The sequence below is a fragment of the Magnolia sinica genome, chromosome 7, assembly GCF_029962835.1.
Source record: "Magnolia sinica isolate HGM2019 chromosome 7, MsV1, whole genome shotgun sequence".
In the NCBI taxonomy this organism is placed as follows: domain Eukaryota; kingdom Viridiplantae; phylum Streptophyta; class Magnoliopsida; order Magnoliales; family Magnoliaceae; genus Magnolia; species Magnolia sinica.
In genome coordinates, this window is record NC_080579.1 from 94,335,857 (window position 1) to 94,349,362 (window position 13,506).

General features: G+C 41.4%; 1 protein-coding gene across 1 annotated transcript; it reads right to left on the minus strand.

Moving 5' to 3' along the window:
* Nucleotides 1–711: 711 nt before the first annotated feature.
* On the minus strand, nt 712–9,406 carry LOC131251784 (E3 ubiquitin-protein ligase AIP2). Its single transcript, XM_058252736.1, has 5 exons — nt 9,186–9,406; nt 7,044–7,260; nt 4,564–4,826; nt 2,436–2,645; nt 712–1,144 (listed from the first exon to the last, which is right to left on the minus strand). The coding sequence occupies exons 1-5, from the start codon at nt 9,336–9,338 to the stop codon at nt 995–997; spliced, it is 993 nt and encodes a 330-aa protein (XP_058108719.1). The 5' UTR covers nt 9,339–9,406; the 3' UTR covers nt 712–994.
* Between the last annotated feature and the right edge of the window lie 4,100 nt (nt 9,407–13,506).

A 13,506-nucleotide genomic window follows, 5' to 3' on the forward strand; every position in this document is an offset into this window, starting at 1 on the left:
TCATTCCTTGTCCACAGAAGGGATGATCAGATAAACGGTATTGATCACTGAACCATGGGCCACACGAGTACAACATCCAATGCATCAGGACCGTTAACTCGTGTTTCTTAACGGAAAACCATCTCCATCAACATGAACATCAGTCGAATTAAAAAAGAATGTGTTTTCATGGAGTTAAAAATTAGGATTCTCCCAGTGTGGGATCATCTACAGTAAGGGTTACGATGTCCTATTTGGACACCGAGACTCGCTTATTTAACGGTTAGGATTCTCCCAATTTGGGTTATTTTTTATACAGAGGCCATAAATGCAAATATTAGAATAAGACAAAATGAAGAATTTTTTTCCTGGGAATGGTAGATAAACCGAGCACTGCTCATCATCGATCATTGCAAATTTAAATTCGCAGCGATCCATCACTCAAGATGGCATCAGGGATTTTTGTCAAGTGATCCAGACTGTTGGTCTGATGGACCCCACCGGGCCAGAAAATTTCAACAGTGGCTCGCAGATACATCTTTATAAAAGATAAAAGAGTACAACAATCCACATTCAACTAACGAAGGATACTTACTGAAGATATAGAATCCTCTAATCTGGGGGATTTTTGGCCTGATCTGAAAAAATGGAAGATGACAGCTTGGATCACTACCTATTGAGGTGAACAAGCAGAAAATGAGGAATCATGCTAGCAAAATTCAAAGAACAATCTGAATCCGAAGGGAACAATTGTGATTTTATTCATCAGGCCTGCTTTCTTTCCAAACCCATTATGGCCCATTCTCAACCATCTATTTGCAAGCTAGTGATTCAAGGATTAGGATCTTCCTGTTTGATATTTAGGTCAGTCCTCATCCACAGCAGGGAGATTCAGATAAACCATGGGCCCACACTAGTGAAGCATCAAACGCATCAGGACCCATTAAACTAGTGTTTCTTAACAAATATTCATAGCCATCAACATGAACATCATTGCCAATAACAAATGATGTTTTTAAACATACATGTATTCTCCACCACGGACAGCATTCGCAGCGCCCTTCCTTTCTTCTTCTGCCTCCTTCTCCCGCTCTTTCCAGCTCTCATATGCATGATCGTCCGTCTGCAGCTCATGCCTGCAGATTGGGCATGAGTTGTGCTCATCCTGCCATACATATTTAGAAGACTTCCAGTCAACCTCCCAAGTGCAGTTAAGATCATACAAGGTCAGAAAATGAGCAATGTTCTAAAATATCAGGCTCGGAACTTGGCTGAGTTGACTCAGTTTGGGCAGGCTCAACTGCCTGCAGACCCATGTGGTCAAAATGGTCCATGATCAGTACAGTCCAGGTGGGACTCACAGTGGAGCAGCCACATTATAAAAGTCCCATGGATTGTACGATCTGCAATACATCATCCACAACCAACAGGTAGATGGAAGAAAAAGGTCAGGAAGGTCTGCGAACTAGGAAATGATACAACTATAACAGGTGGGATCATCCAAACATTGGGATTTAAGGAAGTGCTGCGGCCACAGCAGATCCCACCCGATGAACTGTTTGGATCATGAGCCATTTCCTCCCATGTATCGGAACACCGGAGAAGGAAATCGGCAGGCTGCATTCGGATTCAATTGGAAAATCATATCCAATGTTTGGCCTTCTTTCCAGACAACTGACTTTTCACCATAGCCATTACTATCATCTAAGCCTTGTCCTGGCTATCATTATTATACTTGTTTTCTGAAATATATTTATGGATCATTTATTGAAGGGTTAGGATGGGCATGCTTTATCCACAATGGGGCTTACCTACAATGTAGATCACATGGACCCCAGGCTATGCACCCTACAATTCCTCACAATGTTTTTTTGACTTGGTGACTTGGACCGACTCGTTCAGTCCTGAGTCGAGTCAAGACTTGGCCAAGTCACCTTCATTTCACAATCCCCACTTGTGGTGCCAAACCAGATGGAACTCAACCAAGTCTGAGTCGACACAGACAAGTTGCATCCAACTCAGATGAGTCGTTAATTCCTTGCTCACCTCACCACTCAATCTCTTTTATACCGGAATATAAACAGCATCAAGGCAATGAGGAGACGTCAGCTATGTTTTTGGCTCTGTTTGGATGCAAAAGTGGATTTAATTGCATACATGCAGTTTTAACCAAATAGAAACAGCTAAAACTAGTTATGCTTCCCAGTATTTATAATGTTGAAGAAGCCCTCAGACACTAGTTAGGTTTGTTTCAAGTCCAACTTGAAAGTAACACAACTGCAATTTGGAGCCCAGACACTCAAAATGGATGTAACAAAGGAAATGGTATTTTGGTTATTTCCAGTTTATTGGACCAGCAATTGCAATTCATTCCCATACTGCATCCAAACATACCCTTGTGATTCGCCAAAATTCTATGAGAATGTAAATGCTCAGGCAGTGGAAGTAAGGATTACCAGCCATGGCTTGAGGCAGTCAGGGTGAAATAGATGCTTGCAAGGCAGCTCCTGCATCTTATCATTGATAACCAAGTTCTCCCTGCACACAGCACACTGAGTCTCAATTCCCAGCCTCTCCAAGATTTCATCCGTAACGGTGATGACTGGAAGCTTTGCGACCACTTCTTTGGAGGCTGGGGGTGGTCTCTGTGGTCCGGCTCCTATTTCCTGGATATTGGAAAGACCAATGGATTGGTATAAACCTCAACAAAACATGGTAAAAAATCACCAAGTTAAAACAAAAAACCAACTTACAACTAAGATGAACTGAATCAAGATGTGTATTGGTGGATTTTGTAACCCCACAGACATGCATAAGGCAACCCAGCTACACACCACCCTATATACCAATATGGCACACTGGCACAAGATCACATAGATGCCCTGGCCAAAGAATCAGGTTTGTCCACTGATCATATGGGATACAATTTTACAAACCACTGGACAACTAGAAAAACTTGGCCAAGTTCCTTTTAGCTCCATTCTAAAAAAGTTTCTTCTTAGCCATCCAATTGTTATAAAAAGTGTGGCCCATGACCTGATTACTGGGCAAAGTCATCCACATGGTGGGACCCGCCTGATTGACCACTTGGATCTTACGTCATGTGCCACATCCCCACATGTGGCAGCATGTAGATAGGTTGCCTACTTGCTCTGCTCGTACATGGGTTCAGACACAGACCTTAGACAAACCCAGAAGAACCAACATGCAGACACGTCTGCACTGTTATTCACCTATGAAACTTGGACACAGGTGCATTTAGGAGTTGGGTAGTACAGGATCATGGAAAACCTGTACACCAACAGATCTCATAGAGATATATATTGCAAGTTTTGACATGTAAACCTTACTTTACAAATGCCTAAGATAAACAGAAAAAAATGTACTTGCATCATTGGAAGATCACTAGAACCATGTAAATAGTATCAAGTGCTGCTAAAATACAAAGAGTAAAGGATAATTAGGGTGTGTTACACTGTTTTTGTATGCTCAATTGAACTGAATTTCAACTCCTTGAACTCATTTAATAGAAAGTCAAAAAGGAAAAAGAAAGAAAATGTGGAGGTGAGACCATTTTAAATCACATGTATGACCAAATCCCTAACTGCAATTCCACACATTTCAAGTTGGACTTGGGATGGTGCCAATAGCAAGGTTGCGGCCAGTTTCTCATTATGAATGCAGTGGAGCTTGCCTCACTTTGGCGATTCAATCTTTATTGATTTGATTTTCTGAAGGCCAATTCAATTGAGCACCCAAACATTGCCTTTCATTTTCAAGTTGGACTTGGGATGGTGCCAATAGCAAGTTTGGGGCCAGTTTCTCATTATGAATGCATTGGAGCTTGCCTCACTTTGGCTATTCAATCTTTATTGATTTGATTTTCTGCAGGCCAATTCAATTGAGCACCCAAAAATAGCCTTTCATGCCCCCTCCCTCCCCCCCTCCACACACACACACACACACACACAAGGTGTTGAAATTTATAGTTCATGGAAGTAATAGATAAAGAGACATGTATCTAGATTTCTATAGATGCATTACAATAAGGAGTCTTGCATACAAGGGTCTAAAATGTCCTGGGAACTTCTTTTCAAAGCCTCACTATTAAATATTGTGCATGTACAAACCAATTTACATATCCAAGAGCTCGAGTGCCAACCATGGTTAAAAAGTCTGTGACTCAGATCGACTCATTCGATCCTGAATTAGGACTTATCCAAGACGAGGCTAAATGTGGCCTGGCTCACCCAAATTGTGGGCTACTCCAGAGGGTGACTCCTGGTATTGAACTGGCTTGGGTCCTAGTGAGTCAAAGTCAACTCAGACAAGTTGTGGGTGACTCAAAGAGTGACTCGTGGTATTGAACCAGATCAGGTCTATTGAGTCCAAGTCAACTGATGAGAGTCTCATCAGACACTTCCGAGTCATAAAACCAAGGTGCCAAGAAACATAGAAGGTTTGCATTTTCGATGTCGAGAAAGACAATTTATTAGATCATAGATATTATGTAACTCTCGAAAGCAAAGAAGTTATAGCATGAAATAGAAGAGTGGAAGGTCCCAAGGACATGATTAAAGTTACCTGCAATGAAGCTTCAATCACACTCTCAATATCCTGTAATCCATTGATCTCTTGCATGGTATTCATCAACTCTTCTAGTGCATGGATCCCTCTAGTGCTCTCAGATGTGCTACTATTCTCCCCCTGATCTTGTGAAGACTCAGAGGCAATGTCCCTCTCTTGTGTAGCAGCAAAAGTTGTTAGAAAATTCTGTGCCACAAGCCATGCAGGTGGTGGGGGCTCGGGCCCCACTGTCAGATGCCCTTCAAAAAGAAATCTTGAACCTGGAAAGAGAACAAAAAGGTCCCATAACTTATTTAATTGATATTTTGAAATTCAAATTAGACTATAAAATCATATGAGGGATGGACAGCATCAAGTCATAATTTTACACTTTTTGTTGTTTTTTTTTTTTAAAAAAAAAAAATATGAAAATAAAGGATACATGGAAACCTAAGATTTGATCAATCAAACCATATTCATTTGTTCTCCATTGACTTCTAGTCAAATTTGATCACAAACCATATAGAGCATATAAACAGAGAGAGAGAGAGAGAGAGAGAGAGAGAGAGAGAGAGAGAGAGAGGAACCCATCCTAATTTTTGGGCTGACATCCTAACATGAGCCAACACAACAAATGAAAAAAGTGGATGTCACACAACAATCAGGGTTAAAGATCACAATTTTGTGCACATGAAGTTGAGAATCAAAGCTTAATTGCATGGTAAGTTGAAGAGTGTGGCTATCTTGTCTAGAAAATACAAATCCCAGAAAATGTCCTAAATGAAACGGTACACTGAGATCAGCAGTGCCGGTGATTGTTGCACATTGGATGTTTGCAGATAAAGTCTATCATGTTTCTTGAGAACCATTAACTAATCGTTATTTTCTTCTTCTTTTTTTCCCCATAGTTTTCCATGACATTTGCCAAATTGTGCGCATCTCAAAGATGCAAATCGTAAACATTCATTCTGACATCTTATGAATTAACATAAACATCAAAACCCATAAAATATAGCAAAAGATAGGCTGTTGCTTGGTTTCTAAATAACTGAAATTTCTATCTTTTTGCTTTTCTCAATAAGTTTCAAAATACATAGAAACATATCTAGATGGTAGACACAGAGAAATGCAGTCAACATGAAAATCATAAATCAAGGTTCTATCTTATTTGTCCAAATAAGTCTCTTAGATGACCTTATCCAAAAAAATAAAGGTCCAGCAATTTCATCAGGTGGGTGGTGGGCCAGGCATTTACGAAGAAAGTGGTCAGCATGAAGCTTGTCAGAGGTCCACATTCAAGAAACATGCACAACCTGCCTGATTAGCAGAAAGCTGTAATCTTTGGACCAGGTCACCTTCACAGCAAAAACTTAATTAACGGCCCAGATGTCCCACACACATGAAAGGGCGACAGATGTTGCTGCATGTAGGGGTGACTGCTGACCTAGCAAACCTCTTAAACAGGAGAGCCATCAAAGGTTACTCATAAAAGTAGCCATCCTAATCCTACTCTCACCACGAGCCATTGATGGTCTATCATATTCAACAGAATCATATCAACATCTCCATCTAAAACATGAAAACAGTATTCTTTAGATGATAGGTCGTGCTTACCATAATGACAGAGGTTCAAAATCACTTTAGGTAGCAATATTGATAGGCCAAAGAACAGATATGTATCAGTGCACATCAGCCGTATCGGTGACTGTTATCAGCTGAATTTGTGTGAATGGTTTAAGCTAAAAAATCTTTGAAAAATCAGATAAATCAGAAATAATGGCAATGCCGATCTTTATGTTGATTTCATAATGTTTTCAGCATTTTTTAAGCATGTAATGGTCCAGTTTGTAGGATGGCCCATCACAAAGAGTGTTTGTGAAAGTGATAGAGAGTTGAAAGTATAAGCATGTAAAGGTCCAGTTTGTAGGATGGCCCATCACAAAGAGTGTCTGTGAAAGTGATACAGAGTTAAAAGTATAAGCATGTAATGGTCCAGTTTATAGGATGGCCCATCAAAAAGAGTGTCTGTGAAAGTGATAGAGAATTAAAAGTACAACTATGAACTTGTAATTGTGTGTGGGTGTGCGCACACAATTAAGCAAGCAAGCAAGCATGCATGCATGCACTCACTAGTCCCACAAGTATTGATGTTGCATATCAGCCTGTATGCACGGTATTGGCCACCCACCCACAAAAACACACGTCCTAGTCCCACACGTATTGATGTCGCATATCAGCCTCTATGCTCCATGTTGGCCAATACAACGTGATTTTTTGTCATGGCCAATTCACATATAAATTCCATATCAGTAGGTATCGATAAGCAATACATAGTCCTACCGATATATATTTAAAAAAAAAAAAAAAAGACATGAAAGGCTGTCAACCGCTATTTTGAACCACGATCAGAAAAACCAATAGCATTCGATCAGCTAGAGTAATCAATGATTCCAAGCTACCGCAACCCAAACCAGAAAACAATAGGCAGTTCAAAATACCTGCACGCATATTATTCTGAGGAACCTCGGGCTTATTCTCCTCCTCATGCAAATGCTCACGAGCTCTAGCAATGCATGTTTTCAAATGTGCCTTCTCTGAAGGTTCAGTAACCAAGCATTCTGCTTCTTCAAAGAGCCGTAAACCCGCCAACCAAAAGCCAGGTGCAGTATATCTTGTCTGTAAAACAGTTGCGACTCGACAAACCACGGAATATATCTGCAACAGGAAATACATGGTTGATGAAACTCCCACATGCTATGGGACAATGATGATGAAGAATTTGTCATCATTGAGAGAGAGAGAGAGAGAGAGAGAGAGAGAGAGAGAGAGAGAGTTTACAAAGCTCACCAATATTGTAGAAAAAGTGCTGCTAATGCATTGGAAATGTGATTCTCAAAAATAAAGAAGGAAAAGCAAATCACTCATCCTGAAGTGCTTCTCCACTCCGCCTCCACAAGATAGAACCTCTAGGGATTGGAGGCATAAGAGGGTGGAAATGTTGAAATGCAATTTATGGAAACTCCGTGTAAAAGTGTTTCTTAGTTCTCTATGGAGGGCCTTGGTTTTTAGAGATCCGAGTGGGTGAAAAGAATTACTGAATCCTCTTTCTAACAATGACTTGGGAGCCATTTCACAAAGAAGATTCAAAGGCGTCTGAAATCCTCAAAATCCTTTTCTCCTTCACAAGGTAAAGTCTTTAGGAGGATGGGTTTCCTGGAGTTTCTATAAAAGTAAGGGACAAGGGAGGAAGAAAGAGGGAACTAGAAAGGGAGGGTGAGAATTTGATAATCCAAAGGTGTCTTTTCTTAGAGGCAAAGGATCTCATTTATAGAGTTGAGAGAGGATCTGTGGTAAATTTAGGGCACTTTGAGTGTAACGGTGCATAGAGACATGTGACACAACCCCATATGATCTTTGGTGCATAGGGACACATGGCACACATGACACGATAGGACCTAAGGATGGTTGGTTGGAAATTTTGAGAATTCTTGAGGGTAAGGATGGATAGGGGAATACATGACATTTTCCTATAAAACTTAGAAATGGAAGAACAAGACACCACCTGTAAACATGTTATAGGAAAATATTGAAATCCAACGTACCTATTTGTAAAGTGATTGCATGTATAAACCCTTTACAACTAAGGATTTTACAGGCATCCAAATGACCCCTAATTGCAATGAAATTTATTATTATCATTTCATCATTTAACGATATGTGTAGGAACTATCAATGACAATGAGAAATGATGATTAAAGGGGCTATTGTCTTTCTTTTAAGTGAGAACTGGTGCTACCATACAAGAGATTATTTCTCTCCGATGAAAAATCTATGTTATTCTTTAATGAAAATGAGAATTTTATTAATCTTTTTTCTTATTTATTAATTAAAATGAGAATTTTTATTCTTAAATGATGACTAAAGAGAGTAATGTGGAGGAACCCCAAATTGTGGCCTGCAGCCCTCTCCATCAGGTCGTGCCCATCTTCTTGATGATTGGAACCATTCATGGGTTGGCCCTGCCAAGTCAAGTGATGGACCACAACCAAATGAGCCTACCAGTCCAATCAGTTGGTTGCCCGCAAATGGACTACAACCATCCCCTATGTGTAGACAACACCCACCCCTAGTGATCAAAGCCATTCATCAGGTTGAACCTACCAAAGACGGGCCACCACTGCAGCGATCCCTCGGTGAGCTGCAAACCGTGAGCTGGACTATCTCCAGCATAAACAGTGCCTGCCCTTATCCATAGGAACCGTCCTCATGTCAGAACAAACGGCCAAACCATCCGATCAACCATATCACAATCCTCATTCAACATGAAAGAAAACCCATCAACGGGAACGGCGAATATTTTCCGATGAGCACGACTACGTAATTGTATCCTGTCAACCAACGCGCCCCATGCATAGCATGCACATAGCAATATTGGCACCGGAAATTCAATCTAAAAACACAAAAAATGCAATAAAAGAATGCAAATTTATGAAAGAAACTATATAGAAATATCCCTTAAAAAAACCCCAATTTCATCTGACATAAGAATTAGAAATTCGAAATGAGAGAGAGAGAGAGAGAGAGAGAGAGAGAGAGAGAGAGAGAGAGAGAGAGAGAGAGAGAGAGAGAGAGAGAGAGACCGATTTGCGAAGAGAAGGAGAGGAAGAAGGGTAGTGTTCGAGGAGAAGAGCTCGGATTGAAGAGACGGATTCTTCGAACATGTTCTTCTTTCCCAGCATTTTCTGCAGATCTTGCAATCTCTTCTCCACCTCTAATTTCTCTTCAGATCCCATCTTTTCTCGAAATCTCTCTTTTCGTTTTCTTTTCTTCTTCAAATCTCAATACAACGCAAATGGATTGGAATGATTTTTCTCTGTTTTTAAAACGTTTCATTTCTTGCCGGAGGGGAAAGCTAACGTGCGCCGGGGAGGGTCTACGCGGATTTTTATGAGAACAGCGATACGTACCGACTGGGGTTAGTTTCACAAACCTAGAGCCATCTGAGTGGAACTTTCATGTGATCTACACTGTCCATCCGGTAAGGTAACTAATTATAACCGTTAAATTTAAACATTAAGCTCTATTTAGGCTAATACATAGGAAAATATTTTGGACGGAACGCTCACCATTATTTTTTGCATGGCCCAATGTTGTATTCATTTCCCATCTAATCCATTCATCTGATGTGAATCATCAAGATGAAAGAATAATCCAAAAATAACAGTATTCCAAGAATCAGGTGGGCTATAAAAAGTAGTTTTAGCAGTTTCAAGTATAATTTTTTTGGATAGCCCACCTGATCTTTTAATAAACCTGATTTTTTGCATGATAGTAAATAAGTTGTTTTTACCCTTGATGGACGGATAGATTTTATTCATATTGATTCCTTTCTCTGGAATTAGAGAATACATTTTCATTGATATCTAGCGCGAGGTACGCAAGCGTTTTTCTTCTGTATACCGACCTTCGTTTTTCTAGAAAGATTTTGATGCTCGACTACGATGGATGATATGCAGGCACTTAAAAATTGTATAAAGTGGCAAATAACTCAGAAAAATTAAACTGTCAATATTATTTTTCCTTGCTTATATTATCATGAACTAAAAATTGCAGTTAAATTGTTATCTGAATATTGGATTGTTGGACATTTATTGGACAGTTAAAACTGAAAAATCCAACGGTCCTATTTTAACAAACAGGTGTCCATGAATCAGAGGTTAGGATTTTTTAAATTGTCTGATTTTGGGACTGTGACTTAAATGAGAATAGTCCGAATTTTTAGTCGGTTTAATTTTAGTAAATACATGCCACATGTATAGTTCTGATTTGTCTGAGTACAATAAAAGCAAAACCAACAGTTGTTTGCACGAGGATGATACGAGAATTTCGTGCAGCTAACTAGCTACGCTTGGGATGCGGCTTCGGTGGATCCCTGACTGCGGCCACAAACCAGGCCATGGGAGGGAAACGGATTGGCTACTCCCCCTGCCACCAGCTCGGTGGCTGGTGGTCGGTTTTTTGTGGGCCCACCATGATGTATGTGTTTCATCAATTCCGTTCATCCATTTTTACAGAACATTTTAGGGCTTGATCCAAAATATGAGATGGATATAAGTCTCAGGTGGACCACACCACTGGAAAACAATAGTGATTAGATATCCAACATTAAAATCCTCCTAAGGCCAACCGTACTATTTATTTGACATCCAATCTATTGATTAGGTCATACAGACCCAGGTGAAGGTTAAAAACAAAGATCATCATGATCCAAAAGTTTTTAATGGTTGACATTCATTCAACACTATTTCCTGTAATGTGGTCGACTTGAGATTGGGATATACCTCATTTTTTGTCTCAAATCATAAAACGATCTAAAACAATAGATGGACAGCATGGATGAAACACATACATCATGGTGGGGCCCACAGAGCACCGACCACCAGCCATTGGATGGTGGCAGGGGGAGTAGCAATCTGTTTCCCATGGGAGGGGCACACGGGGCATGCGAGGCTATTTGTGGCCACACGCGGCCACACGAAGCCATGGGTAGCCACATGCATTGCCATGCGTGGCCACGCGATGCCATCCAACTTGTTAATTAGGCCAAAAAAAAATACAACCTAGATGAAGAACCACACAAATATCAGCTTGATCCAAAACTTCCTTTGCCTATAAAAAGTTTATAGTGTTCAATCACCACGGTAGTTCACCTGAGATTTGGATTTGCTGCATTTTTTGTTCGTGTCCTTAGAATGAGCTGATAAAACAGATGAATGGCGTGGATACGAGATAAATATGATAAAGGTAGGCCCCACAGTTAAGTATCAACGGACCACATCGGCCATGAACTTTTGAATGGTGGCCATTTAATCCCTACCGTGTGGTCACTTGAGATTTGGATCTGCTTCATTTATAGGACAATTACCGTAATTAGCTAGAAAAACGGATGGACGTAGTGCATATTCAACACATAAATAAGGTGGGCCCCACACATCGCCTCGCCCACCAAACCGTTACCCCGGCCTCACCTAATCCGCTCCCCATCGCGTGGGCCCCACCTAAACGCAGATTGGGTGAGGCTGGTGCCTGACCTTGATGCATGTGTTATATATCCACGCTGTCCATCTGCTTTGCCAGCTCATTTTAGTATACAGAATCCCAAGTAGACCCCACCACATGAAGCAGTGTTGATTGAATGGCCATTGTTACAAGTTTTGGATCAACCTGATATTTGTGTTTTCCTTTCATCCGGGTCTATGTGACCTTATCAACAGGTCGGATGGAAAATAAGCATTACCTTGGGCCTTAGGAAGTTTTTAATGGTGGGCATTCAATCAGACACACCTTCAGGTCAGCACGTGTGCTGCGCGTGCAAGTACTTGCCGAGACCGCGCGCGTGGAGTTCCCAGACCTATGATTATTAATGGGAGAGGATTAGCTGTTACCCGGGTAAGGCCTTAGTGGGTGTTACCCTGACCGTGTAGGGCCACATTGATAATATTTTTGTCTATCCATGCCGTCCATACGTTTTTCCAGATGATATTAGGACGTGAATCCAAAACTTAAGCATATAAATATCTTATGAGGACCACACCACTGGAAATAGCGGTGAATGACCAAAAATAATATTCCTAACCGTTCACAAGGTCATTCCCACTGGAATTAACTGAAAACACGAAAATAATAGCCTGGTCCAAAAAATTCTATTGGCCCCACAGAAGTTTCAACGGTGGACGTCCAATCCCACTATTTACTATCATATGGCCCACTTGCCTCATCTCTCAGGCAAAATGGATGGATTTCTCACATACACCAAGATTAGAGGTGGGCATCGGACTGCTCGATCCGGCTAACTCAACTCAGTCTGACTCGCTTAGATCCGACTCAATCCGAACTGAACGGGCGAGTCAGTCCGAACCGAGTAAGCTTAGTCCAATCCGAACTCAAACTGAGTTGAGTTCGAATTACCTAGTAACTCGACCTGAAACTCCATCTGGTTAGACCCGACTCGATCCGAAATCCAACTCTCGAACCCCACCTGCCGCACCCTACTCCGATCACAAAATCTCTCTCTCCCTCCCTCGTCCTCCCCATCTTCGAAGCTTGGCCTCTTTCTCTCCCTCCCACGTCTCTCAATCTGACACGGTGCCAACTCAGCTCGACTAGGTACTTCTAACTGGATCGGACTCGGTCCAAATCAGTTTAGGCCAGACCGGAATCGGATCAAGTCAAGCATGTTGGACTTGGTGTCGAGTCGGATCGAGTTCGGGTCAGGCGTATTTCAAAACCAGATCAGGTCAAGTCGTCCCTAACGCGGTCCGACTCGACTCCCAGCTCTAATCAGGATGGCCGCACCGAGCTTCCAGGGCCGCAGGGTTGGCAATCCGCGTCCGAGATTCTTGTGCCTTCATAGTGGGTCCGGCCTGATAAACAATCTCGGTTCTCACACGAGTCCCCACCCTCGCACGTGCACACATACATCCCTCACATCTATACAACAGCCTCTGAACTCCCGAACTTTCAGTACTCAAAATCCATCTCAGATGTATGCCTTGAGGGCTGTTGACCGTCCATTTTTCTCACACATGCTTAACCCATCCAACTTACACGTGTGGCACACATGACAATCAATCGGCCAGGGTCTCTTTACCGTGGGGCCCACCTGATAAATGGTTAAGATCTGCCACGTGCATGACAAAAGAGCACAAGATCAACACAACAGCTACTGGAATTCCAACGTACACAAAATCAACCCAAATCAAATCATTTATTTCTCATGCAAATACACATACACGCCTACAGTTTTGAGTCTGCGTATGTACGTACATGTCTATGCAACGTATATATACACCGACGACCTGCCAATTCTCAAAAATCCAATTCACCACCACCCAACTCAAATCTCAAAAAGAAAAATGGAGATCAGTCCATCCATTGCCATGGGCCACAAATCACATAAAA